Here is a 19144-nt window from a genome sequence, read left to right on the forward strand (position 1 = left end):
CTCCGGCTCTGGAACGGGCACTGGCTCTGCCTCCGGCTCTGGAACGGGTACTGGCTCTGGAACGGGCACTGGCTCTGCCTCTGGAACGGGCATTGGCTCTGCCTCCGGCTCTGGAACAGGCATTTGCTCTGCCTCCGGCTCTGGAACGGGCAATGGCTCTGCCTCCGGCTCTGGAACGGGCACTGGCTCTGCCTCCGGCTCTGTAACGGCAGACACGGCATGTCCAGGATCCTAGCCAGACGCTCCAGATAGTCCAGGTCCATGAAGGCAGACGGAACGTGAACAGTCTCTGACTGGGCAGACGGAACGTGAACATTCTCTGATTGGGCAGACGGGACGTGAACAGTCTCTGACTGGGCAGACGGGACGTGAACATTCTCTGACTGGGCAGATGGGAACTAAACAGTCTCTGACTGGGCAGACGGGACGTGAACAGTCTCTGACTGGGCAGACGGGACGTGAACAGTCTCTCGCTGTGCAGACGTGACGTGAACAATCTCTCGCTGGGCAGACGTGACGTGAACAGTCTCTGACTGGGCAGATGGAGCGTGAACAGTCTCTGAATCGGCAGAAGTGACGGTAGACGTCTCTTTCTTCCTCCTCCTCCGCCTTCGGACCACCAGACTGGGGACCCCCGGACTCGGGACCACCGGAACTGGGACCACCGGACTTGTGACGGCGTCGGCATAGCGAGGCTCCAATACATCCCACTGACTCCGATGCTCAAGGTATCTGGTAAAACTCCAAAAGTCCAAGACTTCCAGACCCTTCATTTCCCACCCCGGCAATGGGTCATCAAGACAGGTAATAAAAATGTCTTTTAATGCTGCCTCACTGTATCCCATTCCCCTCGAGAGCGTCCAAAATGACTGGGCTATGCAACCCACCGGCAGGCATTGCTGACGAAAGCTCATCAAATTTAGGACACGGCCCATCCTCTCTTTCTCCGTGGTAGGAGGGAGGATACGGAACCCCATCATGCTGGATCTCTTTGTGACGGAGTCCTTCTGTCACGATGCACACACGGGAAACAGAGATCCAATTGCAGTTTTATTTAAAGGGTAATCCGTACTCACAAACTCGTCCAGGCAAGGGTCAAATCCAAAAGGCAAGCCAAAAACAAGAAAACAAACAAGAACAGGCAAAAACAGGCTACCAGAAGTGGTGTGACAATATACAAGGACTCCGTAACAAACACTAAACAGGCAGGGTATATATAACACAGAACTAACAATGATAATGGGGAACAGCTAAGTGCATTGATGATGGGAAACAGCTGAGTGCAATGATGCAGTGATGGGTACAGACAAGGATTGTGGGGAATGCAGTTCATAAAGTGGATGACACCGTGGGGAAGGAGGACATCTAGTGGACACCTGGGGAACACAAACCCAACACTGTGACAACTTCTTGTTGTGAATTCTCCTAAGGAAAGCACTGGAGCAAGAAAGCATCCAAAGGGCCAGAGAATCTCTGTATTAGCGATTACACGATACATAAATTACAGCGATTATAAATACATATTTTTTTAAAGAAATGTTACCTGGCCAGTTCAGCTGAGTCCCACTACTGTATGACAACAACAGGAAAGCCAACGAATGAATCAATGCAAGAACAGCATGCCTGCAAACCAGCTGTTGAATAAAAGCACCTGCTAAATGAATAAATAAAGATAAACACTAATGTAAAGTCTTTCTTTATACTGACCAAACAAAGGAATGACCAATAATAAAGATTAAATTAATCAATAGCTTCCTACAATATTCTTATAAATATGGGTGTCCGAGACGGAGTTGATTAAAGCGAATGACCATCTGATATCAAACTTTCAACTTGACACCACAATAACGCTTATGATCTTTGGCAAATGGCAAAGCCCTGATGGCATAGCTGACCGGCCAGCTATATTTGTGGAAAGTCCTAATATGACCACCCTTAGGGAAAGATGCCTTTTCTCATAAGGTGTCAACATCTTAGAATTTATTCCACAGCCTCCGGCCAAACCCTAACAGTGAAGCCGATTTGAAATTGTGTAGTGTGAAAAGTGCTATACAAATAAATTTGACTATAATATGAATACGACTTTGAGATCAACATCATTTATTCACAAATTAACAGACACCTGATGCCCAATAGACTAGCACAACAATTAGTAGAGTGTAAAACTGAAATAACAAGCTGGAAATGAGCAAAGAGAAATTAAATGCATGGCCAAAAACAAGGTTTGCATTTAGTCCAAATAAGAATCATACGCTCTAATTCACAAAATTTGCTATGCGTCTTATTTATAAGCTATTTCTATTATCCACCTGATTAGGCTGTCTAAAAGAGACTCCTATATATATTTGAAAGTCACACTTTATTTCGATGGTCCAGACATTCTACTAACTATAAGTAACCTGTCAACTACATGCCAACTAACTCTCATTAGAGTATTAGTAGACTGTCTGCTTAATATCTGCTAACACTTCATTTAAAACAGACATTGTACTGACTACAAGTTACTTTGCAAGTACAACCCTATAAACTAACCCTAACCTAGCAGTCTAATAATACTCTAATGAGAGCTAATTGACATGTAGTTGACAGGTTACTTATAGTTAGTAGAATGTCTAGACCATCGAAATAAAGTGTGACCAATTTGACTTATATTAAGAGCTGTGGTTGACCATTACTTGTAAATGTGTTTTTTTAATCCGTTATTAATTTAAAAATTTGACCAGGGGGGAAAGTACACTTCTAAAGCTATGAATGATGAAATTAACTAGTCTCATGCCTTTTCATAGGTTTGTCTACACAGCATTATTCTGCCAGATCTTGTCTCAAGGCCTTCAGCATAAGTTCACAGAATGACAACTGTTGTGCCCAAATTTGCTGCTCTGACACATGAAAAGCTTTCCAGGCTTCTGAGAACAGAACCCCAGTGACATTTGAGAGCTTCTCCACAGCTAAACTGGGCTCTACTGTGGTGCCAAGGCACTTGAAGAAGATTATGCTCTACATAAGACCCAAACAATGTCTGAACTCCAGTAACTGATACCCTTCACATAACAACCCTTTCTCAAGGTTAAGGCGCTTGATCACAAGAGGAACCTATAAATACATCAAGTGTAATTTTTAATCTCAATATTGGTGGCTTATTTTCAAATATTTTTGGTTTAATTCATCTAATGCCAATTTACCTCATCTTACTGAAGGGTTCACTGCCATTATCTCAACCCCATTATCTGTTCTTCTAAAACAATATTTCCTTTAATAAAACTAATTAAAACTGGACCGTTAATTACATCATAGTGATAACATATTTGGCTAATGTAAGGATATTGATGAACGTGACAATCAGTTACACAAATTCCTGTTGAAACGGAGCTAAATTTACATGACCAAATACAGTGAGTGAGTTTTGCTGAGTGAACAGTATTCTGTCTATATAAGAAGCTGCTTCAGGCTCCTTTAAGGACTGACTGGAACTCAAAGGTGGGTGAGTTGTTCATCATGCTCTCCTTCTACTATTAACATAACATCACATCACATACTTGTGTTGACCAGTTTAGAGACTAAATGGCTAACCCTGATGCATGGTAATCAGTCAGATTATTTAAGAGTTTAGAGTGTGGTTATGCACTGTTCAAAATGCTTTTGAAACTAATCTGACTGAATTAATCTAAGTTACACTTGTAATTCATGTCATTCAAAGCAAATATTTGAACTCAAGTTTTTTTCCTTTCTCTCAGCATCTCCTACCTCAGACACATTCTCTCTGGCCAGGACAGCAGGTATTACGAATGTGATTAATAAACAAAATATACGCATACTTATAATCACTGGTTTTCATTTTAGAAGCTAAGAAAATAAGAGATCCTATCTCAGTTCTAAAGCAAACCTTTGGTTGAATAGAGTACCAAATTGTTTTAATTGTTAAACTTGAGTAAAAAGAGAGTTGCTCAGGATAAAAAACTGCTTTAGAACACAGAAGCTCAGAAACATTCACATGGAGTAGCATCATTGCGCTTCATAGGAATTAATAAGTTTCATTCCACTTGCATTTGTTTAATATTTAGAAGTTATGAAAGTATTAATCCCTCTGCACATTCTCTCTCTCTTCTCAGAGTAAACCGCAACCATGGGAGATGGTGAAATGGAGTGCTTCGGCCCGGCGGCCATTTACCTCCGGAAGCCGGAAAAAGAGAGAATAGAGGCTCAGAACACCCCCTTTGATGCCAAAACGGCATATTTCGTGGCAGAGCCGAGCGAGATGTACCTGAAAGGTGTTCTTGCTAGTAAAGAAGGCGGCAAAGCTACTGTCAAAACTCTGTGTGGGAAAGTAAGTAGAATTAAAATATGTGTTGATCTTCTGTAAAACAGTTTTACATGATGCTGTGGACTGTAAAACTACTTGCAAGGTGAAACAAATATAGTGTTTGTACTAAATGTCTCATCCGTGTTGAAAACTTTATAGACGCTCACGGTGAAAGACACTGAAATCTTCCCCATGAATCCTCCCAAGTATGACAAAATTGAGGACATGGCCATGATGACCCACCTCAATGAGCCTACTGTGCTGTATAACCTCAAAGAGCGTTACGCAGCATGGATGATCTACGTAAGTATAAGCAACTCATATTTTATTCCTGGGATGGGGTGCAGCATTGTAAAACTGGACTATCTATCTCCGTTTCAGACCTACTCTGGCTTGTTCTGCGTCACTGTCAATCCCTACAAGTGGCTCCCAGTGTACGATTCAGTCGTTGTGAATGGATACAGAGGCAAAAAGAGGATTGAAGCCCCGCCTCACATCTTCTCCATCTCCGACAACGCCTACCAGTTCATGCTCACTGGTAAGTGGAGATACACATTTTCAATCCGTTTTGCAATCCAATCAACTTGTGCTAAACTTGAGCCTGCTTATATTTTACTTATTACACCTACAATTTCTTTATTTAATGGACTTTTTTTACTTCATGGATCTCTTATGAGTAATTTATGTAGTGGTGCACATTTTGTTACAAATATGATACATACAAAAAAAACTGAAAATACAATCTGTTTAGCGGTTTCACTTATAATAATACTAAATGTGTTTCAGACAGGGAGAATCAGTCTATCCTGATTACGTAAGTAGGCTATGATAATTGCAATTATTGTATAAAAATCATGTAAATGCTAACATTGCTTAAGCTATTGAGAGAAAATAGTTTAACACCTGGCTTTTCTGCTTTTGAAAGCTTGTAACGTAGTCATGTAAATGCATAACCATCGTTCTTATTGGCATGTGCTGGGAAAGACAGGATAACTAAAGTAACAGAAAGGTGTGGGAAAAGCCGCTTACTGACAGTGCTGCATGTATAGGAGTATAAGACCACACTCCCAGCATGATGCATGTACTCAGGTTTCCCATCTGAAATTTATGGATTTTAAAGAAGAACTTACATAAAAGCCAACATATCACAACACTTAAAATATTCTGAAATATGTTATTTTCCATCTTTAACATGTCCACTCAGTGGAGAATCTGGTGCAGGAAAGACTGTCAACACCAAACGTGTCATCCAGTACTTTGCGACAATCGCTGTGGCTGGCGGAAAGAAGACAGAATCTACCCCTGGCAAAATGAAGGTGACTAAATAATCGAATATCATACACAGTTCAGTGATAGAATTATTCTGCATGATGAAATTACTTAACTACTCACCAGGGGTCGCTAGAGGATCAAATCATTGCAGCCAACCCTCTGCTAGAGGCTTATGGAAATGCCAAGACTGTGAGAAATGACAACTCTTCTCGTTTTGTAAGTTACTGTGGCCAGATGAATTGTACTAATTCAGTTAACATTCCAAAGATGGGGAGTTCGAAACTTCAAAATATTTCAATCTGCTTAGGGTAAATTCATCAGAATTCACTTTGGGACCACTGGAAAACTGGCCTCAGCTGATATTGAAACTTGTGAGTCATCACTGTTTTAAGCCAAAATATAAATGTTTAATGTCGAGGCAAAAATGTGGATACATTTTTTTTGTTGTCTTTGTAAGATCTGCTGGAAAAGTCAAGAGTAACATTCCAGCTGTCTGCTGAGAGGAGCTACCACATCTTCTACCAGCTCATGACCGGACACAAGCCAGAGCTGCTCGGTGAGAAATCTACAGTATTATGCATTTCATTTATTTCCATGTTTGAGAACACTGTGAACATACTGCACATCAATTCTTTACAGAGGCCCTGCTCATCACCACCAACCCTTACGACTATCCAATGATCAGCCAGGGTGAAATCACTGTCAAGAGTATCAATGATGTGGAGGAGTTCATTGCCACAGATGTATGTGGACAACTACATTATTATTAGTAGTAGCAAGTATTTTCATATTTTATTAAATTTATCTGAGCAAACAAACATCAAAAAGACACTACAATAAACTGAATGACATAAAATATAAAATACCCTTCTTTTTTACTCGCAAAAGAATAATGTGTGAATCATTTGGTCATATAAAAACAGACTGCCATTGACATTCTGGGCTTCACTGCGGATGAGAAAATCAGTATCTACAAGCTGACAGGTGCTGTGATGCATCATGGAGGCATGAAGTTTAAACAGAAGCAGAGAGAGGAGCAGGCAGAGCCTGATGGCACCGAGGGTAAGACGTACAATTAACACATACTACAAACATGTAAACGTATACTTCATTAGTGACAATAATGCATAAAACTGTTCTTCCTCAGTGGCTGATAAAATCGCCTACCTCATGGGCCTCAACTCCGCTGACATGCTGAAAGCTCTGTGTTACCCCAGAGTGAAGGTCGGAAATGAGATGGTGACCAAAGGCCAGACAGTACCACAGGTGATCACTTGTCTACTCGAATAAAGTGTCTTATAGACATTCATAGTGGTCTTGGGAAGTAAAAGGGTAATGATATGATCTACACTGACCTTTCAATTTCTCAGGTGAACAACGCAGTCTCTGCGCTCTGCAAGTCTGTCTACGAGAAAATGTTCTTGTGGATGGTTGTCCGTATCAATGAGATGTTGGACACAAAGCAGCCTAGACAGTTCTTCATTGGTGTGCTGGATATCGCTGGATTTGAGATCTTTGATGTGAGCATCAGTTTTTATTGTCTGTGTAAGAATCAAGACAATAAAGATAACAGTCAGTATTAAGAACTTGCCTCTGCTTAATTGGCAGTACAACAGCTTGGAACAGCTTTGCATCAACTTCACAAATGAGAAACTGCAACAGTTCTTCAACCACCACATGTTTGTTCTGGAGCAAGAAGAGTACAAGAAAGAAGGCATTGAATGGGAGTTCATTGACTTTGGTATGGACTTGGCTGCCTGCATTGAGCTCATTGAGAAGGTAAGAGGACATTCAGCACATTAAAATGATTATTCATATTGTGCCTGTACTTGAGCGTGAATATTTCTTCAACAGCCAATGGGTATCTTCTCCATCCTTGAAGAAGAGTGCATGTTCCCCAAGGCTACAGACACAAGCTTCAAAAACAAGCTATATGATCAGCATCTGGGCAAATGTCCAGCTTTCCAGAAGCCCAAGCCTGCCAAAGGTAAAGCAGAAGCCCACTTCTCTCTGGTGCACTACGCCGGCACTGTGGACTACAACATTACTGGCTGGTTGGACAAGAACAAGGATCCACTGAACGATTCCGTCGTCCAACTCTACCAAAAGTCATCGCTCAAAGTGCTGGCCTTCCTGTATGCCGCTCATGGAGCTGCTGAAGGTACGACCATTAGCATTTCCTCAATTCCTTTGTGTTATGACACAATTAGACATTCTCTAATAGTGATTTATTGAAAGGGTTGTTGGAAAGCAACACAAGGACAATAAAAAAACTATTTCTTTCATTGACATAAAACAGCTGAGGGAGGTGGAAAAAAGGGAGGCAAGAAGAAGGGTGGTTCCTTCCAGACAGTGTCTGCACTTTTCAGGGTAAAACAGATTATCTTTTAATGAAGAATGTGAATTTTTACACCATTACTGATTAGACTAATGACAAACATTTCCACAGGAGAACTTGGGAAAGCTGATGACTAACCTGAGGAGCACTCACCCTCACTTTGTGCGCTGCTTAATTCCTAATGAGTCCAAGACTCCAGGTAATCCTAATCTCTGAAGACTCAAAGGTTTTGAAAATATCTCTGGAACCTTAAGAACATTTTCATTGCAGGTCTGATGGAGAACTTCCTGGTTATCCACCAGCTCAGGTGCAATGGTGTGCTGGAGGGCATCAGAATCTGTAGGAAGGGTTTCCCCAGCAGAATCCTGTATGGTGACTTCAAGCAAAGGTAAAGACACCTTTTTGCACCACATAATCTTCACCATTTTATGAATGTTTTTGTGGCTCCACGAGAACATGACTGTCCTCTGATTGTTCTCTAGATACAAAGTATTAAATGCTAGTGTCATCCCCGATGGACAGTTCATTGACAACAAAAAAGCTTCAGAGAAACTCTTGGGCTCTATTGATGTTGACCACACCCAATATAAGTTTGGACACACCAAGGTGAGCTGCACAACAAATGGCTAAGCTCAAATCAACAATAGAAGAGAATGGCTTCCATAATATACAGGAAACATCATTATATGTTCTTGCAGGTGTTCTTTAAAGCTGGTCTGTTGGGTACACTTGAGGAGATGAGAGATGAGAAACTAGCAGCGCTGGTTACCATGACTCAGGCTCGTTGTCGTGGCTTCCTCATGAGGAAGGAGTTTGTCAAAATGATGGAAAGGAGGTGAGAGAAATATACATTATTTAATTTACAATTAAATAAATAAAATCTATATTATTGTTAAACTAAAACCAGAAACTCCGTCTCCCAGAGAGTCAATTTATTCCATCCAATACAACATCCGCTCATTCATGAATGTGAAACATTGGCCATGGATGAAGCTGTACTTCAAGATCAAGCCTCTTCTAAAGAGTGCAGAGACCGAGAAAGAAATGGCAGCCATGAAGGAGAACTTTGAGAAAATGAAGGAGGATCTAACAAAGGCATTAGCTAAAAAGAAGGAGCTTGAAGAAAAAATGGTGTCACTTCTTCAGGAGAAAAACGATCTTCAACTGCAAGTATCATCTGTGAGTATTTTAGGTCTTATTGATCCTAATATGAATGCTACAGCTACAAACATAAGCCATTAAAACTAAATCCATCTCAATGAACAGGAATCTGAAAACCTCTCTGATGCCGAGGAGAGATGTGAAGGTCTCATTAAAAGCAAGATCCAGCTCGAGGCCAAACTCAAAGAGACAAACGAGAGACTGGAGGATGAGGAGGAAATCAATGCTGAACTGACTGCCAAGAAGAGGAAACTGGAGGACGAATGCTCTGAACTGAAGAAAGACATCGATGACCTGGAGCTCACCTTGGCCAAAGTGGAGAAGGAGAAACATGCAACAGAAAATAAGGTCAATAATCTTTTCAGCTATTCTTCACACTGCTGATATTTTAGGATCTTGAGAATGAATCCAGTGAACAATGTTTCCATTTAGGTTAAAAACCTGACGGAGGAGATGGCCTCTCAGGATGAGAGCATTGCCAAGCTGACCAAAGAGAAGAAAGCCCTCCAAGAGGCACACCAGCAGACTCTTGATGACCTTCAGGCAGAGGAAGACAAAGTGAACACTCTGACTAAATCTAAGACAAAGCTTGAACAGCAAGTGGATGATGTAAGATATTTGGCATGAGAATAAGAGCGTGAATCAATAGGAAATAAATGTTGTGTCTCTATCTCAGATTTAAAAGCTCTGGTTTCTGTGACAATAGCTTGAGGGCTCACTGGAGCAGGAGAAGAAGCTCCGTATGGACCTTGAGAGAGCCAAGAGAAAGCTTGAAGGTGATTTGAAACTGGCCCAGGAGTCCCTAATGGACCTGGAGAATGACAAACAGCAATCAGAAGAGAAGATCAAAAAGTGAGTGGACATCAGTCTCTACACAATCACACATTTAACAAAAAGTAAGTATTGTGCACATTTTAAAAAACAATACTTTAAAAACAGGAAAGACTTTGAGATAAGTCAGTTTCTCAGCAAGATTGAGGACGAACAGTCTTTGGGAGCACAGCTTCAGAAGAAAATCAAAGAACTTCAGGTAAACCTAACCCTAATATTTTCTATGTGAAACTGTGAAGTAGTTGCAGAGCTGGAAAAATCCACGTTGCCAATACCACTGCATCATTTTTTATTTATTTATTTAGGCCCGTATTGAGGAGCTGGAAGAGGAAATTGAGGCCGAGCGAGCTGCTCGTGCTAAAGTGGAAAAGCAGAGAGCTGATCTCTCCAGGGAACTTGAAGAGATCAGTGAGAGGCTTGAGGAAGCTGGTGGTGCCACTTCTGCCCAGATTGAGATGAACAAGAAGCGTGAAGCTGAATTTCAGAAGTTGCGTCGTGATCTAGAAGAGTCCACCTTGCAGCATGAAGCAACGGCTGCAGCTCTCCGAAAGAAGCAGGCGGACAGTGTGGCTGAGCTCGGAGAACAGATCGACAACCTTCAGCGGGTCAAACAGAAGCTGGAGAAGGAGAAGAGTGAATACAAGATGGAGATTGATGACTTGACAAGTAACATGGAGGCTGTGGCTAAAGCAAAGGTATACTATTGGGAAAACTTCAAGTGAAGATTTAGTTTTAGTTTTACAAAACTACTTTAACTTTAGCAGCTTGAAACATAAATAATTGCCAAAAGAACACACCACAAAGAGGTCAAAAAGTTTGAAAACTTTTTATAATTTATGTAGGCAAACCTTGAAAAGATGTGCCGGACATTAGAAGACCAAACAAGTGAGCTAAAAACCAAAAATGATGAGTTTGTACGCCAACTTAATGATTTAAATGGACAGAGGGCAAGGCTGCAAACTGAAAATGGTACGTAAATAAACTAAATATACCCCGCACACATTGAATACATCATGCATACAATTATAGAACTGAGCAAAAACCTGTGATGCAAAAACCCAATACTGACATGATACAGCTCTTGTGGACACTTATAAAGATAAATTGCCCATTGTCTCATACTAGGGGAAATTGGGCGTCAATTGGAGGAGAAAGAAGCTCTTGTTTCTCAATTGACAAGAGGCAAACAAGCTTATACTCAGCAGATTGAGGAACTCAAAAGACATATTGAAGAAGAGGTCAAGGTATGTACCTACAAAAATGCTACTATTTTCTGTTACCAAGTACCGTGAATAACTATGAACATAGCGGTGTACAATAAAAGGAAACCTTTTGACTTCAAGGCCAAGAACGCTCTGGCCCATGCGGTTCAGTCTGCCCGCCATGACTGTGATTTGCTCAGAGAGCAGTTTGAGGAAGAGCAAGAGGCCAAAGCTGAACTCCAGCGTGGAATGTCTAAGGCCAACAGTGAAGTGGCTCAGTGGAGAACCAAATATGAGACTGATGCCATCCAGCGAACTGAGGAGCTTGAGGAATCCAAGTAAATACATCAATGGAAAAGGTCTTCCTACATTAATATGAAAAATATTATAAGATTTCATAATTTCATATCACTTCACTCAGGAAAAAGCTGGCCCAGCGTCTGCAGGATGCTGAAGAATCAATTGAGGCGGTGAACTCAAAGTGTGCCTCTCTGGAAAAGACCAAACAGAGACTGCAGGGTGAAGTAGAGGATCTCATGATTGATGTGGAGAGGGCAAATGCATTGGCAGCCAACCTTGACAAGAAGCAGAGAAACTTTGACAAGGTAAGAAAGACATGGATAACCTAAAAACCTAAACACTGATGAACTTAGGTAATTCACAATGACTACATTTGTTTCATTTTCAGGTGCTAGCAGAGTGGAAACAGAAGTATGAGGAAAGTCAGGCTGAACTAGAAGGTGCTCAGAAAGAAGCTCGTTCTCTCAGCACTGAGCTTTTCAAAATGAAGAACTCCTACGAGGAAGCTCTTGACCACCTTGAGACACTAAAGAGGGAGAACAAGAATCTGCAACGTAATGCAACTTTTATTTGTTCACCAAGGACTAAAAAAAGAGATGCATTTAAACAAATTTTTACATTTCTGCTTTTTAAACCCTTTAGAGGAGATTTCTGACCTCACTGAGCAGATTGGAGAGACTGGAAAGACGATTCATGAACTGGAAAAGTCAAAGAAGATAGTGGAGTCTGAGAAAACAGAGATCCAGACTGCGCTTGAAGAAGCTGAAGTATTGTTATTTAAAACCGTCAAACCATGGAAAACATTCTAACATGGTGAAAATTACACAATTTTTCTACCAGGTTGATTTAATTCTTACTTTAACTATCCATCAGGGCACCCTGGAGCATGAAGAGTCCAAGATTCTTCGTGTACAGCTGGAGCTAAACCAGGTGAAGAGCGAGATTGACAGGAAGATTGCTGAGAAGGATGAGGAGATGGAACAGATCAAGAGGAATAGCCAAAGAGTGATCGAGTCCATGCAGAGCACACTGGACGCTGAGGTCAGGAGCAGAAATGATGCCCTGAGAGTCAAAAAGAAGATGGAGGGAGATTTGAATGAGATGGAGATCCAGCTGAGTCATGCCAACCGCCAGGCTGCCGAGGCCCAGAAACAGCTCAGGAACATCCAAGGTCAACTCAAGGTATCTTTCTGTAGAATGTGGAAATGCATTAAGCATTGAATGTTTGACAAAATGAATATGATACATGAACCAAAGCAAGAGAACTAACAAAGAAAGAATGTTGCCACAGGATGCCCAACTGCACCTTGATGAAGCTCTCAGAGGACAGGAGGACATGAAGGAGCAGGTGGCCATGGTGGAGCGCAGGAATAACCTGATGCAAGCAGAGATTGAGGAGCTGAGAGCTGCACTGGAGCAAACAGAGAGAGGCCGCAAAGTGGCGGAGCAAGAGCTGGTTGATGCCAGTGAGCGTGTCGGACTGCTGCACTCACAAGTACAAAAAATGACTAAATACTTGGAACAAATTCAGGATACATGATAAACTTTCATATAAAAATGTAGACTAAACTGACTGCTTATATCCCACAGAATACAAGTCTTATTAACACCAAGAAGAAGCTTGAGACTGATCTGATCCAGGTTCAAGGTGAGGTGGAAGATTCAGTACAGGAGGCCAGAAATGCAGAGGAGAAGGCCAAGAAGGCCATCACTGATGTGAGAGTTTACATTCTGCCTCTCTATCCTAATTTAAACAGTTATATGACTTTATATTTAGGTTCATGTGGCAACAAATGGAATATTCATAGAAGGTATTTTTAGCTATGATGTGAAGTGAAGACCAAGTATGGTAACCCATACACGGAATTTGTCCGCTCCATTTAACCAAGTTAGAGTTAGTGCACACACATCAGGAGCAGTGAGCAGCTATTTTTTGTTGTGACACCCAGAGAGCGATAAGGGGTTATGTGACTTGCTGAAGGGCCCCTCAGTCATTACCTGTCAGAATTGAGAATCAAACCCTTGACTTTCGGGTTACAAGTCCGACTCTCTAACCATTAGGCCACAACTGCCCATCTATATTGGTTAGTTCACTTAAATTGGCTTATATTTCAGGCTGCCATGATGGCTGAGGAGCTGAAGAAGGAGCAGGACACCAGTGCTCACCTGGAGAGGATGAAGAAGAACCTGGAGGTGACTGTCAAAGACCTGCAGCACCGTCTGGATGAGGCTGAAAGTCTGGCCATGAAGGGTGGAAAGAAACAGCTCCAGAAACTGGAGTCCAGGGTAAATTTGAGTGTTCAGGAGCTTAACAAAACTCATTCTTAGATGTACTGGTCGTGGCAGAGATTTGACAAGCAAAACAATAACTCTCTACTGAAGGTGCGCGAGTTAGAGTCTGAAGTTGAAGCCGAGCAGAGACGTGGAGCAGACGCTGTGAAAGGAGTGCGCAAATACGAGAGGAGAGTGAAGGAACTTACCTACCAGGTAAAACTAGTAGAATAAGAAATTTATCACCTTTTACAATATACAGTTTAACTAAGACCATGACCAATATTTACACCCAAAGACTGAGGAAGACAAGAAGAACGTGACTCGACTGCAGGATCTGGTAGACAAGCTGCAGCTGAAAGTGAAGGCCTACAAGCGGCAGTCTGAAGAAGCTGTAAGTATAATATCAAATCTTGAGCGTGAAGTTTTAATATTGATAAGAACGTTCAGTGCCATGAATGCACTGCTATGAAATGGGTTGAATATCTTGTGTAATCGTAACAGGAGGAACAGGCCAACACTCACCTGTCCAGGTACAGGAAGGTGCAGCATGAGCTGGAGGAGGCTCAGGAGCGCGCTGACATCGCAGAGTCCCAGGTCAACAAGCTGAGGGCCAAGAGCCGTGAAGTTGGAAAGGTATTGTGATTTTTTTTGCAAAAGGGGTAGGGGGTTCATCTTAATGTTCACTGCTTAATATACATGCGTTTCTGACTGGGGGAAAAACATGCAACTTAATTCTTGTAAATTTAAATTTCGTTTTATTTACTGCAGAGCAAGGATGAAGAATGAAGATATGACATCACACCACATCTACAAGCAAGCATATAATATGACTTGTACTGTGTCTTACATGTCCATTATTAAATGCAGTTTATCAAGGCGCTCTCTGTCTGTCTTTATTGTAGACTGGTAGAGCATGTCAAGATCAAGGGTTCAATTCTCAGGGAGTGCATGGACTAATAAAAAAGAATTCGTACCTTAAATCCAATTTATGTCGCTTAGGAAAGTTTCTACCAAATTTACAGGTGTGTAAATACCTAATTTACTTAATATCTCAAAATACTAATTTTAAAATTCAGCTAAATGAATAATAATTTCATCTGTCAAACATAATACAAAGCTATACAGTCCAAGCTCCTCACTTTTATTAATGAGTGAGAATTGCTGTGTGCAAATTAAATCTCAAATTCTTTAATAATAATTTTAATAATAAATTGATTATATTTATATAGCGCTTTATATAGCTCGGCACTCAAAGATCTTTACATTAGATTAGATTAGATTCAACTTTATTGTCATTACACAAGTACAGGTACAAGGCAACGAAATGCAGTTTGGGTCTAACCAGAAGTGCAATAGCAGCAAGTGTACAGAGCCTGGACACCTTCAAGGCAGAACTGAAGACTTTTTTATTTAGAAAGGCTTTTATGTGCTGATTTTATTGTTCTTAATATTCTGTAGCTATTGTATTGTTGCTCTTTTGTAGCACTTTGAGATTCTTTGGAATGAAAAGTGCGTTATAAATAAATCTATTATTAAGTGCAGGATATACAATGGTTCCGTAAGTGCAGTACATGGATATGTACTGAATAAATATAGAGTTGAATACTATTATAAACAGAATTTTCCAGATAGATTAGTCCTATGAATATGATATACAGATAACTATTATTGTGAACAGAATTTAAAGCTAGATATGTACTGAATATAATATACAGATGGCTATTACTATAAACAGAATTTTTACAGATATGTAAAATTAACATAATATACAGATGATTATTACTATTAACAGAGTTTACAGGTGAATGTGTACTATGAATATATATACAGATGGCTATTACTATAAACAAAATGTGAGCTTAGTATACTAATGTGATATATATAGAATGTGATAATATACAGAATGTGAGCATAATAAACAGATGGTTATTACTATAAACAGGATTTACAGATAGATATATGTAATAAGTAAGGCTAAATGAGCAGTATAACAGGACAGAAGCTATCCGAGTAAAAGTGCAATGGAAAGTAATTGCATATTACAGTTAAAGTACGGTATTGCAAATGTATATGTAAACAATTGGTACTGTAAATAAACAGTCGGCAGTGCAAATTGATATTCTAGTCAGGTGAGTAGTGCAAGATGCATATGTAAACAGTTGTTACTATGATAATAGTAATCAAAACTAACTTTAGCTGGAAAAAACATTTTTCAAGAGCCACTATAAAACCAAACCAATCTATGTTACCTTAAATTATATGTTTATCTCTGTAAAGCTGCTTTGAAACAATCTACATTGTTAAAAGCGCTATATAAATGAGGCTGACTTGACTTGACTTGATAGTCAGCAGTGCAAATTAACATTATAGCATTGCAAATAACAAATAACCAATAACAAAAATGGAGTTAGGTGTGAGGAGGGAGAGGAGAGATTATCAGTATATGAGGGGAGTGGGATCAGTGAGGGTTAGAGTTCAGTAAAGAGACAGCTCTGGGGAAAAAGCTGTTCTTGTGTACATTACATAGGGGGCACTTTTACATTTACATGGGGAAACTTAACATTCAATGATATTATTTATCTGAATGTATCAGAGTGAACAGCAGCGGTCCTAGTACTGAGCCTTGTGGTACGCCATACTGAACTTGTGATTGATAAGACATCTCTTCATTTACTGCTACAAACTGATAACGGTCAGATAAATATGATTTAAACCATGCTAATGCAATTCCACTAATGCCAACATAATTTTCAAGTCTATTTAAAGGAATGTTGTGGTCAATAGTATCAAATGCAGCACTAAGATCGAGTAACACCAATAGAGAGATACAACCACGATCGGATGATAAGAGCAAATAAGAGCAAATCATTTGTGACTCTAATGAGAGCTGTCTCAGTACTGTGATACGGTCTAAATCCTGACAAAAAAAATCATTGCAGATACCATTTCTTTCAAGAAAGGAACACAGTTGTGAAGATACTGCCTTTTCTAGTATCTCTGACAGAAAAGGTAGATTCCAGATCGGCCTGTAATTGACTAATTCTGTAGGATCAAGTTTTTTTAACAAATGGTTTATAATCATAGCCAGCTTAAAAGTTTTTGGTACGTATCCTAATGACAAAGATGAATTAATGATATTAAGAAGAGGATCTATGACCTCTGGAAGGATCTCTTTCAGTAGCTTAGTCGGTATAGGGTCTAACATACATGTTGTCGATTTAGATGATTTAACGAGTTTAGAAAATTCTTCCTCCCCTATAGCAATGAATGAATCAAATGTTTCGTCAGTGAGACTACAATGTCTGATGCGATACTGTAGTAGACGGTTGCATAGTTATAATTTTCTCCCTGATATTATAAATCTTGTAAATGAACAAGTTATTACTGCTGTGCTGCATGCAAAGGTCTGGGCTTGAAGCTTTCTTTTTCGTTAATTTAGACACCGATTCAAATAAATACCTAGGGTTTTGTTTATTTTCTTCTACTAGGGTTGAAAAATAAGCAGATCTAGCAGTTTTTAAGGCCTCTCTGTGTGAGTTAGTGTGTGTGTGTGTGTGTGTGTGTGTGTGTGTGTGTGTGTGTGTGTGTGTGTGTGTGTGTGTGTGTGTGTGTGTGTGTGTGTGTGTGTGTGTGTGTGTGTGTGAGTTGTACCACGGCATTTGACTATTTTCTTTAATCTTCTCTAAGCGCAATGGAGCAATAGGGATGGGCAATATGGACTTAAAAATATATCACGATATTTTCTGGAATTTATTGCGATAACGATATCAATTACAATATAAATATAATACCATATTCACCCCTGTTTTTGGCTACAAGTGATAGCTGCATGCAAAGTAAAATGTACCCTTAATCAAATAGGCTCCTATAAAATACCAAATACCGTACATAAAATTATTTAAAAAACAGCAAAAATCCAAACACCATCCCTTGCAGAAATGGAAACGTTGCATATATACGTTTCTTCTGTAGAAGTGCAGATAATGTTTAAATAGTGCAACTATACTGAAAAACATCACACAGTTCAAATCATTTACAAGTTTGAAATGTAAAAAAACTAACCACGAATTGTTATAGCTACTAATACTACTACTACGAATTCTGATACTAATAACAATATAAACCGCACTAAGGATTGATGAGCTGCTGGGTTCATGAATATTATTACGTCTGCGTTTGCGCATTAGTTTCTGCTTGCTCATTAAAGCTGAATAATTCCAAATCAACTCCATTATTTTTACAGGAAAATACAACAAATAAAATCATTTACATGTAGACGTCTTGTACACTTCAATTCAGCGTGGTAAGTAAGACTCTCTCTCTCTCTCTCATTGAGTGTGTGAGAAACACTAAGCGCTCTCAGCAAAGTGACAGCAAGTCGTTCGCCTCACACTAGTGTTTACTGCGCGTCAAATACACTGTATTCATTGAGATGAACTGATATAGTGGGCTTTACGGATCACTTGACGGAGAGCGAAACTCTCAAGAGCTCAGTCAGTGTTCGGCGAGATGGGCGGGTGAAAATCTATCTGTGTGTACCAGTTCCAGATTGTAGAGGTAGTAAAGATTGGTGTGTTCAATGCACACCGAACGCGAATAGAGCGTCAAATACGCGTCTATCGTGTCTAGTTAGACGCTTGAACATTCGCTCGAGTTCAAATTTTTCGACTTGCCCGTGGCAAACGCGTTGCCGAATTCACGTCATTCACGACGCGAATGATGCGTCTTTTATATTGACTTTGTATGTAATCTACTCGGGCAAATAATTAAATTCGCGTTTGGTGTGAACACACCATTACTTGTTTAGCGATAAACTTCACCTCAGCTTCACGTCCGCCTTCTGCCATGGGCGTGAGCTGCGAATGGGTCCCGTCATCAACTAGGCTTTATCGTTATTATCGCGGGAAGACAAATTGTTATCGTGAGGAAAAATTTTACCGGTATATCGCCCATCCCTACGGAGCAACTGTATCGAAAGTGCTGGAAAAGAGAGAGTTAAAAGTTTCTGTCGCAATATCAAGTTCTTCTAAGCTATCTGGGATGCTGAGATGATGAAACTGATCAGGAAGATTATTCATAAAGCAATCTTTAGTGGCAGAAGTGATAGGTCTAACATATTTGTAACACGGAGTCAGCTTTGAAGCCTTGGCTAAGTGAAGTTTACACGAGACTAGATAATGATCTGAGATCATTTAATGGCATCAACATTGATTCCATACAATAATATTAGATCTAGAGTATGATTGCCACAATGAGTAGGTCCTGACACGTGTTGTCTAACTCCAATCCCAATGTATCTTTTTCCGTTATCTATATGTATTTTAAAATCACCAACAATTAAGACTCTGATAATAAATCAGCAAATTCTTTGATAAAGTCTGTATGTTACCCTGGTGGCCTACACAACTCTCAAACGTGATTTATCATTTACACTGGATAGTGTTACTGTCACAGTGTGGTGCAGGC

The 19144-nt window shown here is 40.1% G+C and overlaps 1 protein-coding gene across 1 annotated transcript in view; it reads left to right on the forward strand.

The window, feature by feature from the left end:
* Window positions 1-3074: 3074 nt before the first annotated feature.
* The window catches only part of LOC143738004 (uncharacterized), a 53832-nt gene continuing 37762 nt past the window's right edge, over window positions 3075-19144 (forward strand). Inside the window, exons 1-41 of the mRNA XM_077229843.1 lie at window positions 3075-3477; window positions 3735-3776; window positions 4110-4324; window positions 4460-4603; window positions 4682-4838; window positions 5087-5114; window positions 5505-5616; window positions 5696-5788; window positions 5880-5943; window positions 6030-6128; window positions 6212-6315; window positions 6496-6634; window positions 6720-6838; window positions 6943-7092; window positions 7181-7351; window positions 7427-7733; window positions 7872-7942; window positions 8022-8109; window positions 8181-8298; window positions 8393-8516; window positions 8609-8745; window positions 8834-9089; window positions 9177-9419; window positions 9504-9680; window positions 9778-9923; window positions 10011-10101; window positions 10208-10597; window positions 10745-10871; window positions 11028-11146; window positions 11246-11442; window positions 11526-11709; window positions 11793-11958; window positions 12047-12171; window positions 12278-12586; window positions 12696-12899; window positions 12995-13120; window positions 13520-13690; window positions 13787-13891; window positions 13974-14069; window positions 14180-14311; window positions 14447-14461. Coding sequence (XP_077085958.1) covers window positions 4124-4324; window positions 4460-4603; window positions 4682-4838; window positions 5087-5114; window positions 5505-5616; window positions 5696-5788; window positions 5880-5943; window positions 6030-6128; window positions 6212-6315; window positions 6496-6634; window positions 6720-6838; window positions 6943-7092; window positions 7181-7351; window positions 7427-7733; window positions 7872-7942; window positions 8022-8109; window positions 8181-8298; window positions 8393-8516; window positions 8609-8745; window positions 8834-9089; window positions 9177-9419; window positions 9504-9680; window positions 9778-9923; window positions 10011-10101; window positions 10208-10597; window positions 10745-10871; window positions 11028-11146; window positions 11246-11442; window positions 11526-11709; window positions 11793-11958; window positions 12047-12171; window positions 12278-12586; window positions 12696-12899; window positions 12995-13120; window positions 13520-13690; window positions 13787-13891; window positions 13974-14069; window positions 14180-14311; window positions 14447-14461 — 5805 coding nt within the window. The 5' untranslated portion in view covers window positions 3075-3477; window positions 3735-3776; window positions 4110-4123. The remainder of the gene's footprint in view (window positions 3478-3734; window positions 3777-4109; window positions 4325-4459; window positions 4604-4681; window positions 4839-5086; window positions 5115-5504; window positions 5617-5695; window positions 5789-5879; window positions 5944-6029; window positions 6129-6211; window positions 6316-6495; window positions 6635-6719; window positions 6839-6942; window positions 7093-7180; window positions 7352-7426; window positions 7734-7871; window positions 7943-8021; window positions 8110-8180; window positions 8299-8392; window positions 8517-8608; window positions 8746-8833; window positions 9090-9176; window positions 9420-9503; window positions 9681-9777; window positions 9924-10010; window positions 10102-10207; window positions 10598-10744; window positions 10872-11027; window positions 11147-11245; window positions 11443-11525; window positions 11710-11792; window positions 11959-12046; window positions 12172-12277; window positions 12587-12695; window positions 12900-12994; window positions 13121-13519; window positions 13691-13786; window positions 13892-13973; window positions 14070-14179; window positions 14312-14446; window positions 14462-19144) is intronic.

This window comes from Siphateles boraxobius, unplaced genomic scaffold, assembly GCF_051911475.1.
Source record: "Siphateles boraxobius isolate OS27281-9 unplaced genomic scaffold, OSU_SipBor_1 136, whole genome shotgun sequence".
Taxonomy (NCBI): Eukaryota; Metazoa; Chordata; class Actinopteri; order Cypriniformes; family Leuciscidae; genus Siphateles; species Siphateles boraxobius.